The sequence below is a fragment of the Plasmodium yoelii genome (genome assembly GCF_900002385.2).
Source record: "Plasmodium yoelii strain 17X genome assembly, chromosome: 11".
In the NCBI taxonomy this organism is placed as follows: domain Eukaryota; phylum Apicomplexa; class Aconoidasida; order Haemosporida; family Plasmodiidae; genus Plasmodium; species Plasmodium yoelii.
Window position 1 is genome coordinate 721,087 of NC_036183.2, and position 26,034 is coordinate 747,120.

At 22.1% G+C, this 26,034-nt stretch overlaps 7 protein-coding genes across 7 annotated transcripts; 4 read left to right on the top strand and 3 right to left on the bottom strand.

Annotated features, from left to right (window-relative positions):
* Positions 1–361: 361 nt before the first annotated feature.
* PY17X_1115700 (conserved Plasmodium protein, unknown function) lies at positions 362–1,489 on the top strand (the record flags this gene model as incomplete). Its single annotated transcript, XM_726124.2, has 1 exon — positions 362–1,489. The coding sequence occupies one exon, from the start codon at positions 362–364 to the stop codon at positions 1,487–1,489; it is 1,128 nt and encodes a 375-aa protein (XP_731217.2).
* A 616-nt stretch (positions 1,490–2,105) lies between these two features.
* Positions 2,106–4,238, bottom strand: PY17X_1115800 (cell cycle control protein Cwf2; the record flags this gene model as incomplete). Its single annotated transcript, XM_726123.1, has 1 exon — positions 2,106–4,238. The coding sequence occupies one exon, from the start codon at positions 4,236–4,238 to the stop codon at positions 2,106–2,108; it is 2,133 nt and encodes a 710-aa protein (XP_731216.1).
* Positions 4,239–5,272: 1,034 nt separating this feature from the next.
* PY17X_1115900 (rhomboid protease ROM9, putative) lies at positions 5,273–7,083 on the bottom strand (the record flags this gene model as incomplete). Its single annotated transcript, XM_022956483.1, has 3 exons — positions 5,273–5,352; positions 5,585–5,654; positions 5,812–7,083. The coding sequence occupies 3 exons, from the start codon at positions 7,081–7,083 to the stop codon at positions 5,273–5,275; spliced, it is 1,422 nt and encodes a 473-aa protein (XP_022812383.1).
* A 1,068-nt stretch (positions 7,084–8,151) lies between these two features.
* On the top strand, positions 8,152–8,784 carry PY17X_1116000 (conserved Plasmodium protein, unknown function; the record flags this gene model as incomplete). The annotated part of the gene is made up of 2 exons (XM_022956484.1): positions 8,152–8,438; positions 8,652–8,784. The coding sequence occupies 2 exons, from the start codon at positions 8,152–8,154 to the stop codon at positions 8,782–8,784; spliced, it is 420 nt and encodes a 139-aa protein (XP_022812384.1).
* A 1,404-nt stretch (positions 8,785–10,188) lies between these two features.
* PY17X_1116100 (phosphatidylinositol 3-kinase vps34) lies at positions 10,189–15,627 on the top strand (the record flags this gene model as incomplete). Its single annotated transcript, XM_726201.2, has 1 exon — positions 10,189–15,627. The coding sequence occupies one exon, from the start codon at positions 10,189–10,191 to the stop codon at positions 15,625–15,627; it is 5,439 nt and encodes a 1,812-aa protein (XP_731294.2).
* A 2,305-nt stretch (positions 15,628–17,932) lies between these two features.
* On the top strand, positions 17,933–20,963 carry PY17X_1116200 (conserved protein, unknown function; the record flags this gene model as incomplete). The annotated part of the gene is made up of 6 exons (XM_022956485.1): positions 17,933–17,946; positions 18,044–18,086; positions 18,248–18,312; positions 18,458–18,588; positions 18,729–18,790; positions 18,939–20,963. 6 exons carry the CDS (start codon positions 17,933–17,935, stop codon positions 20,961–20,963), a joined length of 2,340 nt encoding a protein of 779 aa, XP_022812385.1.
* Positions 20,964–21,614: 651 nt separating this feature from the next.
* PY17X_1116300 (amino acid transporter, putative) lies at positions 21,615–24,947 on the bottom strand (the record flags this gene model as incomplete). Its single annotated transcript, XM_022956486.1, has 4 exons — positions 21,615–22,040; positions 22,292–23,024; positions 23,191–23,549; positions 23,748–24,947. 4 exons carry the CDS (start codon positions 24,945–24,947, stop codon positions 21,615–21,617), a joined length of 2,718 nt encoding a protein of 905 aa, XP_022812386.1.
* Between the last annotated feature and the right edge of the window lie 1,087 nt (positions 24,948–26,034).

Genomic DNA, 26,034 nt, shown 5'->3' on the forward strand with positions numbered 1-26,034 from the left:
AATAAAGCGAAATAAAGCGAAATAAAGCGAAATAAAGCGAAATAAATTATAATAACATTCAAGTATTAATTTTTTTAAATATTACTTTATATATGTATTATACAATTTTATCTTTTCTCATTTTATGACTAGTTCGCATATCAACTATATCATAAATAACGGAATTATCATATTTTTCAAGTTGGTACAATATATTAAAATAATAAAAAATATTTTACTCATTTTATTGGACATATAGTTCAAAATCAAGACCATACACGTACAAGAAGTTGGGAATCGGTGGGTCACATATGGTAATATAAAGCAAGGTGGAAAAGAAAAGCGGCAAAGCAAGGTGGCAAATAAAAGTGGCACGGACAAAATGGATAACAGTGATTGTGATGCAGAAGATGCAACTTGGGGGATAAAAAAATATCGAAGGAACCCATTTATAAATAACAAAGAAGACTATTTTAATGAGCATGTGGAAAGGATAATTTGCTCTATATTAGCAAATAAAAATATAAAAAAAATAAATTATTTAACTTTTGATGTGTTATTTAATTTTTTTATAAAAATAATTAAAAGATTTGGATCAATATGTAAAAAATTTTCATCTTTAAGAGGCAGTGTTGTAGTTAATTATATAGATATAAAATATTGTTTAAGATTATATTTTAATAATATATATAAAGAAATATATATAATAAAAAATTATAAAAATAATTTTGATCATATAATATTTAATATAAATATACAAAATCGAGATGAAAAAATAATAAATCATCAAGAAAATGAAGAAAAAGGAAATTATATTAATGTAATACAAAACTCTTATTTATATTATCAAAATTTATGTACAAAAAAAAAAAATAATAATTTTAATTCTGATAATTCTTTTTCACAAATAAATACAGACAATTTACATAATTCACCATCCAATCAAAATGTTAATGTATTATCATTAGATGAAAATATTGATATAGAAAAATATAAAGAACTTATGAGATTAAAAAAAAAATATATGCATGATCATATGCCAATAGTTCCATTAACTTTAAATAGAAAAGAAAAAATTACTGGATATTATAATGAACAAAATGAATTACATAATCAAAATTCATTTTCATTTTTTAATTCAACAGATCAATCTTCATCTGAATTATCTGACACAGATTCAAATTCAATAGATCAATCTCATAATCTTGATACTTTGGAAAATGTTCAAATATATAATAATGACAATAATAATAGTGGCAAAAATAGTAATGATAATTTAATATATGAAAAAGAGATAATGTGTAAAGAAAAAATTGAGGTACTAAAATTAATACCGAAAATAAAAGATATATATATACAAAATTCAAGTCAACAAAATTCACAATTTAACACTCCAAATGATAAGCATCCTATTTCATTTAATTCGAACAAATATATAGAACCTCAAGAATATCAAAATGGTTTATCTTTAGGTGATACACCTTCTCAAGTGTCTAATCAAATACATTAATTTGTGTTATTTTAACCTTTTTTCAATTTTGCCACTATTTATTTTGTGCATTTGAACAAACTCATTGCCATAAATCTGGCTCTTTGTTTAGATACCCCGATATTCCCACCTCCCGTCTTGTTACGTTTGTTACGTTTTTTTAAACCAAACCAATTATCAATCTAGCCATCCACCTACATACATACATGCCTATGTTATGCTACTTTCGTTTTGTTTCGGTACATACATTTTTGTATACTCTCCAGTGCAATTGCACGTACCCCCAAAAAAACTATAAATAACTTTGATTTATTCAAATGATAAATTCTATGGAAAATACAAAAAAAACGCTAAAAATAGAAATGAAAATAGAAATGAAAATGAAAATAGAAATGAAAATAAAAATGAAAATAAAAAATAAAAAATAAAAAAAAGTAGAGAAAAAAGTGGGCAAAAAAGTGGGCAAAAAAGTGGGCAAAAAAGTGGACATAATCCAAAAAATATGCAAGGTGTAATATGAAAGGTGTAATATGCACGGTGCACGGTGCATTATCAAATGGGCAAAACGCACACTATCTCGATCCTTTCGGATCTTACCCTTTCCCCGCTTTCCCCCCCACTTGTTTACAGTTTTTTTTTACACCTTTTTTTTCTTCCCACTTTGAGCATCGCTATTATTGCTAGTAGGCACAGCCAATGGATTAGGGACGATGGGTGCAGATCCAGTAACTACCTTCCCTTTGTTTGTTGTAAAATTTGGAGGAAAATTAGCGGGGCCTATAATAGGGTTAGATAAATAATTTGACTGGTCATAATAATTTGGGTTTGTTAATGCCCCATATGAATTTTGTGATGTCCCATATGGGTTTTGTGATGCCCCATATGGATTTTGTGGCCAAGTAGATGTTATAGCTTTATTTGAATTATAAAAATAAGGATTTGCATTGTTCATCCCATTATAAAAATTTGTAGAATTTATAGCTGGCTGTGTTTTCATATCAAATGCCCATTTAATTGTTAAAGAAATCGAATAATTAGCAAGTGGTTGGTCAGACATAGCAACTCTAGCAAATTCTGCATTCACTCTATTAGTAAATTGTATAAAAGCTATATTTTTGTTTGGAATAAATCTTACATAATCTATATTTCCATAAATAACAAATTCATCATATAAAACTTTTTCAATAATATTTACTTCATTCAAATTATTAATATATATACTTCCAATAAATAAAGTCCGACAATCATTGTTAAAATTTCCATTTCCATTCATATCTTCTTTAAAAGTATTATATTTTTCTCTACCAAATATATCCATAGTATTTTCAAATTCAAGTTCATCATTTTCTGTTGGTATTCTATGTCTATATAAGCAATTATGACCATATGCACAACATCCTCGAGCAAAATAAATACAAAAATATGGTTTGTTTGCATATGATTTATCGGCCTTAGTATATCCAGAATCTTTAGATGGGTTACATTTATATTTAGCTACAAATTTGGGATTATTATTATTATTTTTATCAGTTACATATTTACCAAACCATATAGTATTATTTTGATTTTCTTGTGTATATTCTACTTTATTCAATTCTTCCTGTGTTATTTGCAATCTTGCTGGATTTTTTAATATTGCTTTTACTTTATCGCTTGTTTTCATTAGCTCTAAACTTTTATTTATAAGAGAAAAAAAAGCATAATTTTTCATATCATTAGCTCCACCACTATTTATTAAATCTTTATTGTAGTCATATAATCCACTATTTTCAACATTTCCATCACAATAATAATTATAATTTTGATTATTTATTCCACCAATATTTCCAATATTTCCAATATTTGCATAACCATTTATATAATTATAATTGTACATATTATAATAATTGTTCATACCTATTGGCATATATATATTATTAAAGCTGTTAAATTCAGGATATCCATTTATATTATTATTTGAATTATTTTTTTTATTTTGAAAATTTTCTTTTGAAACATTGTTACTATATCCACTTCCTATATCGTTACTCATTGCTTGTATATTGTTTAGATTTCCGTAAAACTGATTATAATAATATTGGTAATTTCGGTAACTCTCTAAATTTATGTTGTTATTATTGCTATTGCTATTGTTATTGTTATTGGTATTATTGGTATTTTCGACTGCTGGCGTTGTGTTACTTACTGTTTCGTTTTTTTCGCCTTTTTCGTTTTCATCACTTTTTTCGCTTTTTTCACCTTTTTCACTTCTTTCACTTTTACTATTACAAACTGGCTCCCCCTTTTCAGAACCATCCTTCTTATTCTCACTTTCTTTCAAATCTTCCTCGATAGATATATTACATTTAGCTTTTTTTTTAGAACCATTTTCGTTATTATCCTTTTCAACATTGTCATCCTCTTTGATAGTTTCACTATTTTTTTTTCGTTTTTTGGGGTTTTCCTTGCTATTACCCTCTTTTAATTCCTCGCCTTTCTCATTCGGTTCACAAACTTTGCCATCTTCACTTTTGTCATCTTCATTTTTGCCATCTTCATTTTTGTCATCTTTATTTTTGTCATCTTCATTTTTGCCATCTTCACTTTTGCTATTTTCACTTTTGCTATTTTCACCATCTTTATCGTCTATTTTATTTGGGTTCGCTTCATCTTTGCTAGTTTGATCGCTAATATTGTTATTTCCAGTTTCTTCACCCTTTTCATTATTTGAGCTATCCGTTTTGTTTTCCTTTTCACCCTCCTTATAATTGAAAAAACTTTTAAAGCCCATCTTTAGATAGCCATTAAAAAATTAGAACTTACATTTATCAGTTGGTAAATTTATATATCCGCATTTATGTATATATTCGCATTTATGTATATATTCGCATTTATGCATTATCCACATTTATGCATATATCCACATTTATGCATATATATTGGCCAATTAGCTGACAAAAATTAACTAAATAAAATAAAATAGAAAAGAAAAGAATAAATGGGAATAAAGTGAGTAAGCTATACAAACAAAGCTTTAATTAAAAGATCTCTTAATTTTTTTTTTCATTTCAGCAATAGAAGAAACAAGCAAATTGTGAATTAAAAAAATTTACTTATAAATATGTACAAATGAATATATTTAACTTTTGCTATTTTATTATTTTTTATATTATTTTTTTTTTAACTTAATATTCTTTCTTATTCCTAAAACAGTATAACATTTTCAGCTTATATATATATATTTTTTTTTTTTTTTTTTTTTTTTTATACATATGTATTATTAACCAGAATAACATAAAACTGGAATGAAATTTTTATTAACATTGTCTTTTGTATGACCATCAATTATTCATTTATTTTCATTTCGTAATTTTTATAATTTCGTAAAAGCTTAAACATAAAGATAAAGCAAAAAAAAAATGGATATATATAATTATAAATAAAAAACATAAAATATAAAAAAAAAAAAAAAAATGTATTTTATGTACAGCATTTGCTACAATAAAAAAATATTATAGAGTGTTTCGCCCTGATAAAAAATGGGGAAAACTATGCAAATATAAATATCATTTAATTAAATATATAAATTTATTAAAAAAATTTAATTTGTTAGTATCCTAAAAAAATGTGTATATTTCATACTTATTTTATAGCTAGCCAATAATATATAATTTTTTGTTCTATCATGTTACATAAAATGTATTATTATTTATGTATATATATTATAAAGGTATATACAATTAACCAAAAAAAAGGCAGTTTTATTTTCATATAAACTAGAGAAATAAATATGTATATTTTTCACAATTAGTAAACTTTTGATATTTATATTCGAAATTTTTTATTAACATAAGAATAATAATATAGAATTCCAAGAAACATTCCTGTCAAATGTGATGCGTGCCCTGCATAAATATATACAAAAAAATATACAAAAAATATACAAAAAATATACAAAAAAATATACAAAAAATATGCATTTCACAATATACTAACAAAATTTTATAGAAACAAGATGTGTATATACATGACAAATATCCAATTAAATAAATAAGCATGGTGAAATAATTAATTAAAAATAACAAATTTAATGTTAACACAAAAAATGAAATAAATAAAAAATATTATTGTCTATACCTATATTGTCATTCTTGTTTGCTATAATGCTGTATAGCTCGTTTAAAAAGTAAAGCGACGAAAAAAGGGCCTACAAAATGGGAGAAAAAAATGGGGAAAAAATAGGAAAAAATGTGAAAAAGAATGGAAAAATAATGGCAAAATAATGAAAAAAGAATGGGGAAAAAATGTGTAGGGTGCATATACGTATTCGATATCATTCCCAATTTAAAAGTATTGCCACTCACTAATGGTAAGCCTAGAACACCATATAAATATATTTTGTGATTTGGGTGAATAAATGTGTATGTAGCTAATATAGAGCTTATACTTCCGCTAGCACCAAGAACATAAACATTTTTATAACCATAACTTGAATTCTTTTGATATAAAATTTGTATATAAGATGAAATAATTCCACTAACTATATATGTAAAAAAAAAGTTTTTTGAATTTATTAAAATTTCTAAAGAACGTCCAATATAAAATAAAGAAATTGTATTTAGTAAAAAAGATTGTATAGTATTGTGACTTATTATGTTAGTTACTAAAGTATATAATTGTTTTTCTCTTAAGCTTTTCAAACTACAACAAAAATATTTATACATAAATTCTGATGTTAATAATGAAAAAGAATGTGATTTTATCGGGGCTGGGCTAAAATAACTATAAGACATATTATCAGGTTTAGCATTTATCCATAAAAAATAAACAAAAAAATGTAAAAATATTAAACTATAAGTAACTGGAGATTTATTATAATGCTGCATTAATACTGCTTTAAAATATGGTATATTTTTTATTCCATATTTATAATATGTTGGGATATTATTTAAAAATAATTTCCCTCTATATTTTCCAACATTTATCAACTCCTTTAAAGCTTTATTATTATTATTATTATTATTACTTATAAATATATTTAAAAAATTTATAGGAAAATTTAAATTGGTCTTATAATTGTTACGATTTATTTTACTTATTCTATATTTATAAAAATCACTTTTTTCTTTACACAATTTTTTAAAAAATGAATATTTGTCATATAATATATTTTTATAATTTTCTTCAAATTTTATAATTATATTTTTTATTTTCTTTTGAATATTACTATTTTGTAATCTTCCTTTATTTAATTTTAACAAATAATTTTTTATTTCAAAATTTTGAAAATTAAATAATAAAGACTCACATTTCCGTTTCTGTTCATTAAAAATATTTTTGTCAGAATATTTTGAAAATCTACGTACTGAGTAATTCCCAACATATTTACCAAAACCACTTGTTGATGGATTAGCTGTTATATAAATAGTGGAAGCATTTCGCTCATTATTAATTTTATTATTTAAAAAATATATATTGTCTCTTAAATTGTTTTTATCATCTTTATATCTGTTCTCTTTCGATGTATTAGAAAAAATATTACTTTTATTTAATTTTCTTTTATGCACATACACATGCACATTTTTTGTTAGTGTATTTCCCTTCCCCACTAATTTCATTCCGATGTCCTTTTGCATGTATATAGAAAAATACTTGGGAAAGGATATGCTAGAGTTGGGGTATGAATTTTATTTCTGTGTATATATATGAGAAATGGGAAATAATCAAAATATCGAAAAAAAAAAAAAATGCTTTAAGAAAATCTATTATAAAAATAATATCTTAAAAAAATATACTTGTTTACAATTTGTATACGATTTAGCAGTATAGCCACAATATGTTAACAATTTTTTGTCTTTTTTTTTCTGTTTTTTTCTTTTTTTTTCTTGTTTCATTGTTAAAAGGACATTTTTTTTTGCATATAACAATAAAACAAAACGCCTTATTTCTTATGTTCCATCATAAAAATATCACTGACGAATTATTCATTTAGTTTACATGTACATTTCATATATTTATGACAATTATATAATATTATATTGTGTTCAGTTAAATTACTTCATCATTACTTATTGGATTTTGTAAACTGGGGAAATAATACATGTAACTATTCTTTTTCAAAAAAATAATACTTTATTAAATAATATCATTTTTTTTTTTGTTTCTTCTTCTATTCTATATTATTATTATTTATTTGTTTTATTTTTGTTTCTTCTATATTATTATTTATTTGTTTATTGACTTTCTAAAAATTTATGCATAAAATCTCCCCAACTTATATACGAAAAATAGTTATATCTTTTTTACTGCATAAGAAATATTATGACAACTTTTTCAATCTGTAAGTAACTTATCAAACTGAAATATGCATATACATATGAAAAAAAAAAATAATAATAAATAAAAATTCCAAATCATATAATACAACAAACAGCATGTGCTTATTCAATTTTTTTGCTCTCCCCTCCTATGTTTAACATATATGTTTGGATACCATTGAAAAAATATAAATACATAAATATTTTTATTTATAAAATTGGAGCATATTTTTTTAAAACATGACAAAAAAAAAGAAAAAAAGATCGTCGTCCTCTGAAATTTGTATTTTCTTACGAAATGTAAACATTCTTTCTATATTTTTTAACACTATATTATAAAAATATATAAAGTTAATATAAGAAATACAAAAAAAAAAAAAAACGAGGATGATATTATTTACTACCCTTTCAAATCCTTCATGTACAAAAATAAACAAAAATGAGGAAAGTATTTTAAAAAAAATAAAAACAATTGACGATGAATACATAGAATGTGAAATAAACAATAAAAAAAAAAAATGGTCTGAATATAAATTGGCAAAAGAATTTTACAAATATAATCATAATTTAATATGCCTAAAAAAATATGAATATAATCCTTTTAAAAAAATATGTCAAAAAAATTTCTCTTTTTTAAAGGAAGGGGAAAGATACTACACATCCAATGATAAGTTGTAAGTTTTGAAAGTTTACCTAAATACACACATATATATCCAAAAATTCATTTATCGAGTATAATCGTTATAACATTATATTGAAAACAAAAAAGAGATAGCCAATTAACTATTTTTTTTGTATACCATATATGTCTTATTTTTTCATATTTTTCTTTCATTTTTTTGTTATTTTATTCCTTTATATATATCTTAAAATTTTCACTTTCTTAGGCATAAAAGGCATTATAAGTTAATATTCGAAAATTTAATGAATTCACCATCTATTCAAATATCATTTTGTGGAATTATCATGACAGCTATTGCATGGCTAGTTGATTTAAAAAATAAAAGGTTTAAAAAATAAAAATATTAAAAATCGCTAGTTAAAAATAGCAAGTTTAAAAATAGCTAGTTTAAAAAATAGCAAACTTAAAAAAAGATACACATTTTTTTAAACAATTATATAGAGATATATAACGAAAATATTCTCTTTATATCTACCGTCTTAGGATAACTTTAAATAGTATATTTTATCAAATAAATTTAAATGAAATATAAAAACTGTACAGCCAATGGATACAATTTAAATGATAAGGAAATATAATGATAAAAAAAAAAAAAAAAAAAAAAAATTTATACAATATGTTAATAAAATTACAAACCCAAATATACACACAATGTGATATATATAAACATACACTTTTGGTTATCAAACCTTTGCTTTATTTTAATTAGACTTAAACCCATAAAAACACGAAGCATAACTATTTATGCTTTGCACATACTTAATTTTTACGAAAATATTTTCCTTATTTCATTTTTTATCACATATATTGTTGTTAAATATAAAAAAAAGCTGCACACACATTTTTTATATTAATTGTAGATCATTTGAAAAGAATACTTTTCACTTTCTCCTACTTGTTTCGTAAAATCGTTTTATTTTTTTTTTTTAAGTTTTATTATTATTTTTTTACTTATAAAATTCGTCCATTTTATATGAATGTTTTTTTTTTTTTGGAAACAAAAATAAGTTTATTCATTCTATATATTAAACATTTGTAAATAATTTATTCAATTAAATTACTTTTTTTTAAAACAAAAAATATTATTTTAAAAAAATAAATAAGCTTGAGAAATATTCTTTTCACCTGAAAAACTGAACGATCCAATCCCCTAATATATTCTACAAAAAAGAAAATATAAAACCTGAAAAATGGGTAAGGTAAACAAAGAAATTAAAAAACCTATTCAAATAAATTGAAGTAAAATAGTATAGTATAAAAATAACTGAACAGAAAGGACATACATATCAATATCTTGATAAGCTAATATACTATTATGCATATATGTGTACAAACTACTACAGGGATATATAAAAATTCTTAGCTGTTGTAACGATTTAAAACAAATATATCATATATAAAAATGGAATAAAAAATTATATGAAGTTATAAAAATACATATATTATGGCATCAAATAATAATCATATAAAACCATAAAAAATAATTAAAATTAAGAAAAGTTTGTTTTTGTTTTTTTTGTTTGTTTTGTTATTTTATAAATATATGTATTTTTTAATGCTGCTATGGTTTTACATATATATATATATATACATACATACCGTTTTGTAAAGATTTATTATAGCATTAATCAGGTTTGAAGAAGGAAAGCGGAAAAGAGAAACATGTATATATAATCATATGCATGCATAAATATATATATACTACTGCTTTTTGTGTTCTTTATTCCTGATGAATATATAAAATGGACTATAAAGAAAACAGTGGGCATGCAAACATAAAGGATATAGATTTTTATGTTACTATAAAGCTTCGGTTTTGTATTTGCCTTAAAGAGAATAATGATATAATTATTGGGAAAAAAATATGTGATGAGAAAAAAAAATTAATAAAAAAAATAATTTATTTAAAAAAGTTTATATTTAAAAAAAAAAGAAATGGAGAATCACGAGTGGAAAATACCCAACTAAAAAATAATGATGATAATATTGTAGAAAAAAAAGGCGATTCGATCTCATCATCCATTATACAAACAAATCAAAATAAAAATCTTACTGATAAAAATGATGAAAGTAAACATAATAATTCTATATTCAATTACACAAATATAAATTATAAAGAATGGTGGAAGGAAAAAAACCAAAACAAGTTTTGTATAACTTGCTATTTAATTATAGACAATGAATTTTTTTCCTATCCAGTTACTCTCGAATGTGATGAGATTAAGATACGAAGCGAAAGCGATAAAACCAAAATAAAAAAAAAAAGAGAAAGAAAAATTGATATAAACATTGAAAAAAAAAAAAAAGAGGAATTCCTTGATCCAATTGATATGTTTATAGAAAAAAAAAAAAAAAAAATCGCAAATAAAATATTTATAATAAATAAACGAATATGTTTTCCACTGAGATATCGTCAATTAAGCACAAATAGTTACTTATTATTTATTTTTCAAAATAAAAATAACACAGATGTAAGTTATTACTCGTTTTGTAAATTATTTACTCAAAACGGGGTTTTAAAGCAGGGCTTGCAAATAAGGCATATGTATTACACAGGAAATAGTAACAAAAACAAAAACAGCAAAAACAGCAAAAACAGCAAAAACAGCAAAAACAGCAAAAACAACAAAAACAACAACAATATAATAGCTAGCAAAACTGCTCATCGTGTTAATAGACATGTTACTGAAGCATTGAAGAGGAACATTATTTATATTAAAAGTGATTCTAAAAATAAATCAAAACAAAGTCTTTTCCGTTTTTTAAAAAACAATTACGCATACAATAATTTATTAAATCTCTGTGACTTAAAAAAAAAATATATTAAAAAAGAAAAATACACATTTGGTAAGAACAATGCAAAAACCAAACTAATAGCACACACTAAATTTTCTACTGACAAATTTATAATAAAAAAAAAAAAAAATAAAGTTAACCTTATAAGACCAAATTATAAATTCAAATCGTATATAAAAAAGGTATTACAGAATGATAGTATGATTCAGCAGATCAAACAAAAAAGAAAGGATGAGAAAATTAATTCGTTAGGAAATAATTTGTATGACAACAATCAAGATATCCAAAATAATGCAAAAACCATAAACAGTTTTAACATGGGTTTGTTTAGAGGGGAGACATATTGTAATTACACTATTACTTCAAAAAAAAATAAAAAAAATTATTTAAATTTATTAAAATATAAGCATATGGTGCATTTTATATATTCCCTAAAAAGAAACATGATAAAAAATTATAAAACTTTAGAGAAAAAAAAATTAATATATGAGAAAGAGATAGAAAATGAAAAAATAGACAAAAACAACCATCAAATAAGAGAAATAGGATATATAAAATATGAAGTTAATCGGAATAAAAAGTGTAGAGCTTTCACAAGTTTAAGTGAGATAAATAAAAAAAAAGATGTAAATTTTTCAAATAATATGATGGATATATGTTGGATAAAAAATAAAAATTTATTAAAATGGAAAAATGGATATAGTTATATAAAAAAATATAGCTATTTGTATGATTTACATAATGGTAGAATATCAAATGTTGGAAATAGAAATTCATTTAAATTACTTAAAGGTGTAATAAATATATATAAAAAATTTAAAATTTTTAAGGAAAAAAAAATAAAAGGATATTTAATATTTAATTGTGTTAGTTTTAATAAACCCAAAATATGCTATAATGAAAAGAAAAAAAAGTTAATTACATTTCATGAAAACATTTTTAATGATATAGAAAATAAAGAAATTGGATCCCCAAATTTTTATCATAACACTGGTTCAAATTATGATTGGTTTTTTAATTCATTCGATTATGTTGGAGATACTAGTAATATAAATAATTTAAGTTTTAATAAATTTGTAAAATCTGTTGCAAAAGGACAGAAGAAAAATAAGCATGGAAATTTATTTTTGCACAATTTCATATTTGATAATAAGAAGGATAACATAATAAATGAAAAAAATAAAAACTATTCACATAATCGATTTAAGATAATAGAAAGCAAAAAATATTGTGGAAAAATAAAAAATATTTTATATAAACGAAACAGTGTGGATGTACTTCGAAACGTGAATACAAATCATAGACATACAGAAAAAAAAATAAATGACATATTTGATCATATTAGTAAATACACTAATAGAATTAGTAAAAACATAAATATAAGCAATATAAATAGATATGATGATTATCCATTTAATTTTTTTTCAAAAGAAAAATGTGAAAAAAAAAAAATATCTGTTACCACTCCACCAATAGATGAAATAAAAACATTAAATTATGTTTTAAGTATTCCTTTAACAAAAATAAATGATGATGGAAAAAAGTGTTTATGGAAATTTCGTTTATTTTTAGTAAATCGAAAAGAAACATTAGGAAAATTTATTAAATCTGTAAATTGGAATGATAAAAATGAAGAAAAAGAAGCAATCAGTTTGTTAAGAAAATGGTCAAAACCATCTCTTGAAAATTGTCTAGAATTATTCCATTTATATATGCATTATAATGTTATAAAAAAATATATTATAGATATAATTAAAAATGCAAAAAAAGAACAATTAAAATTATATCTATTTCAAATAGTTCAAAGATTAAGAACATTTAATTACCAACGTATTGATGATTTATTCATTGATATATTAATACATAAATGTGTAAAATCAAAAAAATTATCTATTTATTTATATTGGTTTCTTCTTAGTGAAACACAAGATAAAAATAATGGAAAATTATATTTACATGTTCATAAATTATTTATAAATAAATTAGTTAAATCAAATTCAAAAAAAAAAAAAAAAATTTTAGAAATTTTAAAAAATCAAAACAGATTTCGTAATCAGTTACTTTACCTAACAATAATAGCTAAAAATAAAAGTGATCATATTCAAAATAAAACAAAAAAAATTAGAAAAAATTTATTTTATTATAGACAATGCTTTGGCTATATAAATATCAAAAATTTTATTAAAAATAATATATTTATTACTGATCAAAATGTTTATAACTTTTCTCATACTTCCGAATCTCAAAAATATGATGATCATATTTATTCTAATCCTATGGATCCTAACTTTTTAAATTCGTCAATAATTGAAAAGGAATTACATCAAAACGCTTCCACAAATTTGTCATCAACTTTTATTTCATCTAATACATCTTTGATTAATCAAAATGAAGAAAATGTGTCTTTAAAAAAAAAAAACAATTTTAAAATGATCCCAAACGACCTTTGCAATTCTATATATTATCTAAGTCCAGAACTCACGATTCATTTTAATGCAGAAGAAGATAAATATGCATTTCAATATGAAAGGAAATGTAATATGTCAGATGAATATATTAATAACAATGCTATGAGCAATGTTAATCATAATCGAAATCGTGATAATGATTTTGAAAACGAAAATAACGGATATGTGATAAATTATATTGATGACTCTAAAATAGTAAAGATCGAAAAAAATAAAGATAGTTCTTTTTTTTATAATTTTTTACAACCTAATGATGGTTTTGGGTTTTTCCTTAATTATAGTGATGATGATAAAAACATTGAAATTTTAGATGATTCTATAAATATTGTTCAAGAACAAAAAATAAAAAAAGTAACTACTCCTTTAATTTTACCAATAGATCCAAATACTGAGTTATTAACTTTTTTACCTGAACATTCATATGTTTTACGATCATCATTATATCCTATTGTTATAGCTTGTTTAGTCAGAAAAAAAATTAAATTATTTCATTCAGATTTTCATAACTTAATTATTAATAAACAAAAATATCTAAAAAAAAATATAAAGAAAAAAAAAAAAAATTATTCATTATACCATTTTAATGATTCAAAATTTATTAAAGCGTTATATAATTCGTTTGATAAAGCAAAAGATTTTCAATATTATTATAAAAATATTAAGTGTGTGAATAATGTTATTTTTTATAAAAAACAAAAAATAGAGCGAATAAATAATCCTTCACAAAATAATGAACCTTTTATAGATGGAAAGAAACAACAAACACAAATGAGAAAAGATATTCTGAAAGAGATGCAAATAAAAATTTCAACTGATGATGGGCAATGCAATAATGATGATTCAATAGCAGATGTGAATGAACATTTTGGAGAATTTGATTATACCTTCAATCCTGATTTTTCTCATTTTGAAAATAAAAAAACTGATAACAATTCAGTAATTACTACACCCACTTCAAGACCAGTATTAAAAAAGAAAAATGAAATAAATAATTTAGATATATCAGATTCTAAATTGTATGAAAAAGAAAAGGAAGCCTCGAATGATCACCTAGAAAAAGAATTCGTACAAAAAGAAAAACAAAATAGTATTAATAAAAAACGTGTAAAAAAATATAATGAAATATATGAACTAACTATTAAAAAATATATATATAAAGCTGGAGATGATTTAAGGCAAGATCATTTAGTTATACAAGTTATATATATAATTGATAATATTTGGAAAAAATATGGATTAAATTTAAAACTAACATTATATAGAGTTTTGGCTTTATCTACTAATGATGGATTTATTGAATTTGTAGATTATGCTGAATCTATATCTTCTATAAAAAAAAATTACAATGGTGAGATCAGACAATATTTTATTCATCATAGTAATGAAAAGAATACTCCTTTAGGGTTTGATACCGAAATTTTAGAAAATTTTATTTCAAGTTGTGCTGGATATAGTGTTATTACTTACATATTAGGAATAGGAGATAGACATTTAGATAATCTAATGGTATCTAATGATGGTCGTTTTTTTCATATAGATTTTGGATATATATTTGGTGAAGATCCTAAACCATTTTCACCTCCTATGAAATTGTGTAAAGAAATGATTGAAGCAATGGGTGGAGCCCAAAGTGTAGGATATGAACAATTTTTAAAAAAATGTTGTTTAGCATATAAATATTTAAGATACCATTCGACATTAATTATAAGCTTATTAGATTCTATGTGTGAATCAGGTCTAAAGGATATGAAAACGGCACCTGAATTATGTGTTTTAAAAGTTCAAGAAAAATTTAGATTAGATTTAAATGATGAAGCTGCAGAAATTCAATTCTTGGAAGTTATTAATGCATCTGTCAAGACACTTTTTCCAGTAGTTGTAGATAAGCTTCATGAATGGGCTTTAAACTGGAAATGATATTTTTTACAAAAAAAATTATTCCGCGCATTTCTTTATCAGCCAGCACGGTCATCTTTTATTTTCAATAATAATTTTGGAGAGAACCTTACATTTACACCGTGCATATATTTGCATATATTGCATATATTCTATTTTGCAGATTATTTTTTTGTACTGCATTTACAATCCCCATGTTTTGTGGTATTGTCGCACACAATTTAATTTATCAAGCTGTTTACTCTTTTCGTCTTTTTGTTGATGTTTAACATTTTTTAAATCCATTTTCCTAATCTTTTTCAATAATCGAATTTGGAAGGAAATATAATTTCGACCACCAAATAATAAATAAGAAAATGAGTAAACAAACATGAAAAGTTGCATCAAATTATTATTATTATTTTATATATATATGCATATATATTTTTTTTTGTCTACGAATAATCACCAACTCTAATAAAAATATTTTTTTATTTTTGTATATAACTCGCGAAATAAATTATCATTAAAAAAAAAGAAACAGATTAATTTATAAGTAATAGTTATATGTGAGGACCTATAACATATCTTTCTTTTGTTCATACAAAGGTTTTAATGATGGGAATAAATGCTAGCCTTTAAAAATATAAATTAATTCAGTTGTTTTTTTTACCATTTATATAGACAAGAAATGAAATAATACTACAATTCGTGCTTATATATGATATATCCCAGAAAAAATAAAAAATTGTATTTTGCTTAATTTTGGATAAGATAAAACTAAGGTTCATTTTGTTGGCACAAACATTATAGAAAAGGATATAACACAGTTGCACACACATTAGTTAGGCAAAAAATACATGTATATATATAAAATAGCCAAGAATATAATAAGTTTTTAAGAATATTATGAACAAAACAGAAATTAAAGGGAACACAAAAAAAAAAAATCTATGAAATAATATTGCATGTTAAGGTGAAATAAAATAGGAAATGTATATATGAAAGAAGTAAATATATAAATCTAAGATCTATTTTTATATATGTTAATATTAAAATTAAGAAAATATTGAATTTGTATATATACCTAATTAGACAAATTCATAGAATAGTATAAAAACATTATCTGCATTTTAGTACATATATATACACACACATATTCCTATTGGGCATATTTGTAGAATAAAAAAAAATATATGAACAAGCAAGGAAAAAAATACCCTATATATATATATGTATACATACAAATAGCCCTTTTAATGTTATTTTAAAAATATAAATAAAAATTATGCATAATTATGCACACAAATTTAAATAATGATATTTCTAATCATTTTAATAAGTAAATATTTAAGTCTACAATTATTATATCTTCAAAAAAAACAAATTGCACGTTGTATAATTAAAGTTTCTTATTTCATTTATTTAGTATAATGTGTATTTTTTTTTTTTTTTTTTTTTTTTTTCATATATATAAATATCAATGAAAATATAAAGATCAAAATTATGCATTTATTAAATAAAGATAAATATTTTCTCTTTTTCATTTATGAGATTAAAGAAATTTATAAGTCTAAATTTTTAAATGATAATTTTGTTAAAAATTTTGGTGCTTTTTTTTAGTTAGGCATTATTTTATTTAAAAAAAAATAAAATAATAATTATACTAATATATCGAAAAAAAAAAAAAAAAAAAAAAAAAAACAGCGATTTCTATATATAGATGAATTAAAAGCAAATAAATTGCTCTACATTATTAAATAAATTAAAAAAAAAATATAATATCAATAAATTGAATAAGGTTTATTTTAAGAATTAAAAATAAAAATTAATAGCGATTATATATGTACTATATTTACACATTTTTAATTTGTTTTATATGATTGAATTTGTATTCACAACACTTTTTTTTTGTTCTAACTTTGTCATATTTGTTTCTTTTCTGTTTTATTCATTTTTGTTCTTTTTTTTTATTCATTTTTGTTCTTTTCTGTTTTATTCATTTTTGTTCTTTTTTTTTTGTTTTTGCATACAAGCCCAATTACCTATCTGTCTATAATATAGTTTGTCTTTTACACATTTAACAATTTTGAAAAAAGAAATCGAATTTTGTTATATTTTCAAAAAGCAATTATAAAGGACAATTCAAAATAATTTTGTAGATCTATATTCAAAAATTTGAATAAAAAGCAAAGATCAAATTATACAAGTATTTATCCAAAATTATATAAGACATTGAAAGTGTGTCTAAAGAAGGAATAATACAATATTTTGAACAAATTAAAAAAAAAAAAAAAAAAGCATAAACCCTAAAAATATTATTTAATCAAAATATTATACTACCAAAATGAATTCTTTAAAGTAAAAAATATATAGTATAAACAAATACGAACAATGTGAATAAATCTGTTTTTTTCATAATTTTCATAATTTTCACATTTTTCACATTTTGATTTAGAAAAAAGAAGCAAAATATCCTTTGGGGGAAAAAATGGAGAAATGTAAAAACAAATATATTGATAGTGAATATATGCATATGTACATTTCGCACAAAATAGGAATGCTAAACATTTTACATGTCAAATATTGTTGTGGAAATTATTTTTTCAATATATATACATATATATGTATATACACATTTCAAATGGTCGTTTCTTTGCAGCTAATACAACAAAAAGCGATAAAGGACGAAATGAATAAGCAACTGAAAGTATCTCTAGAAAAACAGTAAGATAATCTTTTCGAAAATCTGGAAAATGAAAACATTATTTAATCATATAGATAAATATGCATATGTTATTATGATGTATATTCTTTTTTTATATCTATATTTATCTATATACATTTACTTCTTGTATTTTATATTCTTTAGAAAACAAGAAGAAGAAGAAAAAGAATGCACCTTTAAGCCACAAACATTGTGGAATCAAAGTTTTAAAAAAACAATTTCATTTGTTGATGAATTTTTTGTTAAATTGAAGCCATATATTGAGCAACAACAAAGTATGGATATGCACCGATACATATATGTTCATATATTTTATTTTGTTATTATGTACATGATTGTTTGTCTGTCTACACATGTGCATAAATGTACTTATGGAAATATATACACACGTGCATATAACCCCATTTTGATGTAGTGTATTTAAATCACTTGAAGGAGCTTGAGGTAGATGATCAAATATTTGCCGAAAAAATTAAGGTAAAAAAAGTATTTTTACTTTTATTTTTACTTTTATTTTTACTTTTATTTTTACTTTTATTTTTACTTTTATTTTTACTTTTATTTCATTTATTTTTTTATTTATTACTTAAACAAACATGATGCATGTCATTTTTAAACCATGTAGGAGGAACTGAGATTAATGCTTTCAAAAGCAATCGATAAAGAAATAATGGAAACAATAATTGAGGGATATAAAGGTATAAGAACTAGAGGAATGAATAAAATGAAAAGAGAAAAATTAGATATTCTATCAAAAATGATCAAACTTGAAAGGGAATATAATTGTTTTATGGCTAAAGAAAATGTAGATAAAAAAGATTTGGAAGAATGTGGATTTGATTGTGATTTGGCAGCAAAGTTAAGAAACGATATTCTTAAAGATTCTTTATGTCCTAATTCGTTAAGAGATTTTGCAAAAATTAGACAAGAAATTAATAAAGTTTTAGAAGAAGAATTGCGAATAAGAGAAAATGAAAAAAATTCTGTAGAGGAAGATGTGAATTCTAATGAAAACATATTTTCATACATGGACAAAAATGAATTATTATATGATAATGAAGAATTAAATAATTCGTTAAATATTTCAAGTAATGGAAAAAATGGAAAAAATGGAAAAAATGGAAAAAATGGAAAAAATGGAAAAAATGGAAAAAATGGAAAAAATGTTAATGATAATGCAGACAAAATAGATGGATATGAACAAGGTCATTACAGCTTTATAAATACAAATAACGAAATAGAAACAAAAGATAATCACAATAATAATCACAATAATAATCACAATAATAGTCATAATAATAGTCATAATAACAGTCACGATAATAGTCATAATAACAGTCATAATAATAATATGGTTTATATGCATAATGAATACTGCTTAAATGAACAAGAACAAACAATTAATAATTTACAAACTGAATATAAAAATGGACATAATAAAGTTAACCATTCAGGAAATGAACATGCCCAAATGCATTATAAAAATAATATACACAATTTTCCACATATATCTAACAACAATCTTATCAATAATGAAGGAAACGAACTAAAACGCGAAGCTGTGAATAAACATGTTATGAATAGTTCAGGAAATATGAAAATTCAAAATGGTCAAAATTGTCAAAATAGCCAAAATGGTCAAAATGGTCAAAATGGTCAAAATGGTCAAAATGAGCAAAATGGTCAAAATGGTCAAAATGAGCAAAATAGCCAAAATAGTGATTGGAATAAAAATTATGGAATGCATACAAAAAATGTCTATCTTAATGAAAATTACATGAACATGTTAAATATAAGAAATGGAAATGAACATTTATCAACTTTGAAAAGAGATCCAAATTTAATGAATGTTATAATAACAAAAAATAATGGTATAAATGATATAAATCAAAATCATATGAAATATACAGATAATAATTATTTTGGACAAATTAATAAAATAAAATATGGAAGTAAATATCCAGGATATATAAATGAAAATGAAAAACGTGTGGAAGAGAATAATAATATAGATCAAATACAAAAAAATAAATTTGTGAATAAAAATTACAATCCTGTTTCATTTAATTTTAACCAATATCCAAATGTTACCCAAAATAAAAATCTGATAAAAAGCAAGCAAATGTATATACCTCAAAATGAGCAGTATAAAAATGAACAGTATAAAAATGATCAGTTTAAGAATGAACAGTATAAAAATGAACAGTATAAGAGTGCCCAGTTTAAAAATGAGCAGTTTAAGAATGAGCAGTATAAAAATGAACAGTATAAAAATGAGCAGTATAAAAATGAGCAGTATAAAAATGAACAGTATAAGAGTGCCCAATTTAAGAGTGACCAACTTAAGAGTACGCGATATATAGACAAGAATCTATATAGCATTAAAAATGTTAACAAATTTTACGATTTCTATAATGAAAAATTGAATAACATTAAAGGGGGTAGTGCAAACATTCCAAACTCTGATAAAATAATGCACGGGTTAGATAATTATTATACAAATCATCAAAATATGAATCAAAAAAATAAAGTAGTGTTGTCCAATTTGAATGAAAATAGTACCTTACCAGATAATAGATATTTCAGGAAAAATGATTTTGATATTAAAAAACAAACAATATTTCCAAATTTTCATTACAAAAATAATTAAAAAAATAATTAAAAAAATAATTAAAAAAATAATTAAAAAAATAATTAAAAATTTATTTTCTCGAAATATAGAACAAATTTTTTATTTTCTCGAAAAATAGAACATTAACAAAGAAATTCAAAACTCTCAAATAGGATTGCAAAAAAAAAAAAAAAAAAAAAAAAAATGGTTAATCTTCTAATCATTATATAAAATACGTTTCGAATCATTTTTCATTAACTTATATTAGTTATCTATTCATTTCCATTTTTTTCGAAACCTAAATATTTTTATATTGTTTCTTTAAAAGATTCTTTTTTTCCATATCCAATTTTATTCTTTATTTCATATTAAATATTTTGGTGTAACTTTTATAATATTTTTAATTTTTTTTTTTTTTTTTTGTATATATAATATATTTATAAGGCAATTTTCGCTATATAGAGGTATATCAATTATTTTGGCACATACACATACACATATATATACTATGTATACTATACATATGTATATACTACATTTGTTTGTTTCGAATCAATGGTAGAAACTAATTGATAGGATCCGCATATTGCAATAATAGTAATAGCCCTTTTGTTATTCAAATAATTTAAATAAATGTATATATATAAAGTTTTTTTTTTTTTTTGTAAGAAAAATATGAAAAATGTTTGTCTAACCCCTTATTGAAAATTCACCATAAAATGAATTTTTTTGGTTTCGTTTGATTTTATCAAAAGGGATATGATAATCTAAAATGTTGAAATTATTAATTTTAAATATATTTTTTTTTTTTATTAATATTAATAATGGTACATGTAAATAACAAATATAAACATATATAACATATAGTAAAAAAAAAAATAAATATGGATCAATTCCCCAAATTATATTCTCTAAATTAAAAAAAGCTTCGTTTTTTATTAAAAATTCATTCCATAAATGTAAAAAGCACATAAATATTAAATCCATAGCAAAATATCGAAAAAAAATTATTAAATAAATGTTAAACCAGTCTATATATTTGGAATTTTTGTTGAATTCGAGTTGGATATGCTTTGATTTGTCAATATTTCCAATTATTAATAGATATATTTTTGTCTGCATAAAAAAAGAAAAAAATATACAAAAATGTGCAAAATGTGCAAAATGTGCAAAATGTACACATGCAAAGGCCATTCAAACAACAGTATTATCATCCCTTTTTTCAAATACGCCAAATTCGGCAACTGAAAAAATTGTCTATTTTGTAATACTGTGCAGGTTGCGCCTCTACTTCTCATTTTATTTCTCTCATTTTGTGCTCTATTTCATTTCTCTCATTTTATTTCTCTCATTTTTCGGCTTATCACAATTTCTTTGAGGAGAGAGTGTGGGCTACGACACGATATCCATTGAAAGACGGAATATGTAAATATCGAAAAGAGGGGAATAATAAATATATTAATAAATTGTCTAATAAAATATAATAAAACTCTATTTTGTAATTTTAGACGGATTTCACAATACATAAATATAAATTCATTCAAAAAGATTAAGATCATATTTAAAGATAATGGAAACAATCCAATTTTCTGGGCCGTTTTTTTTATCCCTCGTATCCAAAAAAAATTAAAATTAATATAAAATAAAATTAATAAAATAATTATATGAGATAATTGTGTTATACATATATCTAAATAATTTATGTTTATGGATTTATAAATATAATATAAACAAAATATAAATATCCATCCTAATGTAATAATTTTGTTTTGTGTATTTCCTCTAAAATGAAATATATCATTTAAAGACAAAAATAATACATCTATCCTTTTTGATGCTGATATAAGCATAAAGGTTAAATAAATAAATGCAAATATTATACTCAAAAATAAAGTAAATTTATTATAATAATTATGGGCCACTGGTACAAGGATATAATAAAAATTCCTTTTTATCAGCTTAAGTAAAAAATAATAATTATTTTCAATATTTTTTAAATTATTCCCGATTATTACTGAAAATGTTATAAATATTAATATGTCAAATAGGAAACAACACATTACAATCAGGTATGTGCAGTATATTATATTGATTCCGAGTCTGAAAAGGAGTACCAAGTGGACGTCTTTTTATTTTATTTGGCATTTTTTGGTATTTTTTTGGTATTTTTTTTGGTATTTTTTGGTATTTTTTTGGTATTTTTTTTGGTATTTTTTGGTATTTTTTTGGTATTTTTTTTGGTATTTTTTATTTTTATTTTTGCTACCTGAGTCCCTTGGATGTGTAAAAGTAAATCCCAGAATGAAAAGACATATTAACAATACAATGTATCATACATGAAATCCAAACTTCATGATTTGACAAAATATTGAATATTTTTGAGATATTTAAATCTGCTGACAGTAGCTCAATAAGGGAGAAATCGCGTAAAGATATAATATCAATTGTAAAAATAAAAATGATTAAAAATGTAAATAATTTTATTAATTTGTTGGATGATTTATATTTTGAAAAGCTGTTGTATATGAATAAAAAAAGGAATGAATATAATACAATATCTTCTCCAAAATTTTTTGTCTTTGGTTCTGTGTATTTTCTTAGTAAGGTGTCATACATTTTCATGCTCTGCAAAATGAAAGCAATGATGTCTCATCCTATTGCTATATATATATATATATATATATATATATATATATATATATATATTTCTATTTTTTCTATTTTTTCTATTTTTTTATTTTATTATTTTTTTTTTTTTTTTTCTCTGTACATTATACAAATAAAAATGCATAAATAATTTGAAAAAAAATATTGTAGACTTACCAACTTCATTGTGTTTATTTCACATTTCCCATCAGCGATATTATAAGAACATATATTTCTAGAGATATTGCAAATATTTTTATTTCCGTTAAATTTTGAACATATTTTATTATTCAGATTTTTGTATACCCATGGATTTTTATCAAGGAAATAATAAGAAAAATAATGCAAATGTAAACATATAGAATCTATACATTTTATTATAGACAATATATAAGATATAATTAATGAAATGGCTATTGGTAAATGGCAAGTGTTTATAGAATTGAAAAAAGAGATACAACCATCTAAAACAAATCTTCCTCCATTAATCTCTTGCAATAAAAATGGAGCCGAAAAAAAAATATAAGTAATAAATAATGGAAATATAATAGCTATTGTTTTATATTTTATAAATAAATATAAAGATGAACTTAATGTTGTTATAGAATATACTACACAATATAATACAAATGTATTTACATCATAATTATGAAATTCATTTACTTTTTTATATATCCATGGTAACATATATAAATTACAATATTTTAAATATTTCATATTTTCAAAGACACTTGCCATTTCAATTATATCATTATATGATATACCAATAGATACAAGATAATACAAAAAATTATCACAATCATATTTTTTTTTTTGATTTTTTTCATTTATTTTACACAATTGTTTGTCTTTTATTTCTTCTCCATTTTTATAATTTTGTTCAGAAAAATAAATTGAATAATCACATAAATCATATAAATTTGTATAACCCTCATATTTTATATTATAACTTTTTAATAATTTTAACAATTTTAATCTTTCTTTTTCTTTTGCATCTTTTATTTCAACACATTTGTTATATTTATTTAGTTTTAATTTTTCTACTCTATCTTGTTTTTTTTTGTGAAATAATTCTGAATGTTCATAAGCTTTTAAAAATAGTATAGATCGAATTTTTCGTACATCACTTTTATTATGTCTAATTAAATTTATTATATTTTCTTTTGTAATTATTCCTAAACTTTTATTTTTATTTTTTTTTATTATTGAACTTTTTGTTCTTCCTACACTTCGAAATCCTAATGTATGTTTGTTTCGAAATATTTTAGAATAGTTATTATTATACTGCGAAAATTTATGTAGGTACTTTTTTTTATTTTTTATCATTTTATCATCTTTTAATTTTGAAGATATTATTTCTTTATTTGATGTTTCCATCTTTTTTTCAAACTTACAAAATTTATCATCCATTTATTTATTGTTACTAACAAAATGTATGTATATATATATATATACAAACTTGTCTTTACATGGACAAATCTCGATATACAATATTATTATATGATCAAATACACATTTCACCAAAACGAAATTAAATCTTTCTACAATTTTTAGAAACATAAACAAATATATTATGACAACTTAGTAGTTCTATTTTGTCCATTAAAAATGTATCATTCCTTTATTCTCATAAAATAGCTCATATACATAAATATTTTTTTTTATTATTTTTTTTTATTATTTTTTTATTATTATTATTTTTTTTTTTTTTTTTTTTTTTTTACAGCTAGCTAAACCTTTTTTTGTACAATTTCATTCACATATATTTATAAATTATTTATGCATAACAAAAAAAAAAATAATATAAATAGAAGAGCATATTGCCAACTATACAATATATTTTATGGGATTCTCCAGAATAATAAGGACTATATATATACATGTTTATTTGTAGAGTTGTGAATATATGTGTGATACATTTGCTTAGCCAAGCAAAAGCATATTATATTTTATTCTCATATATCACACAAGAATATTTGTATCTATGTTATTTATTATAATTTTTAAATGAACAAATATGAATATAAGTTTACAAAAATGTTTATATATATTTTATTTTTGTAGACATGTTTATGGCCAATGTGCGTATATTTTACTTTTCTTATAACCCAATAATAATAACACTCTCATATATATATAAATTCAAAAAAAAAAAAAATAATAAAATAAATACCTTTTGTGAAAAAAACATCAGTTAAGTTGTTTTTCTATCATCATATTGTTCATATATGCCTATATATTTATACAATAATATTTGATCGTTTTTTTTTTTTTTTTTTTTGTTTTTTTTTTGTTTATTTTTCTATGAAATTGGAAATATCTTTAGAATGTAGACATATTTATATATTGCGTAGTATGCACATAAGAATTTGTGTGTGCAAAATTAAGTTTTAAATTCGAAAAAAAGGAAAATAAAATGAAACAATATATGTATACATATTTTAAAATATAATATACATTTTAA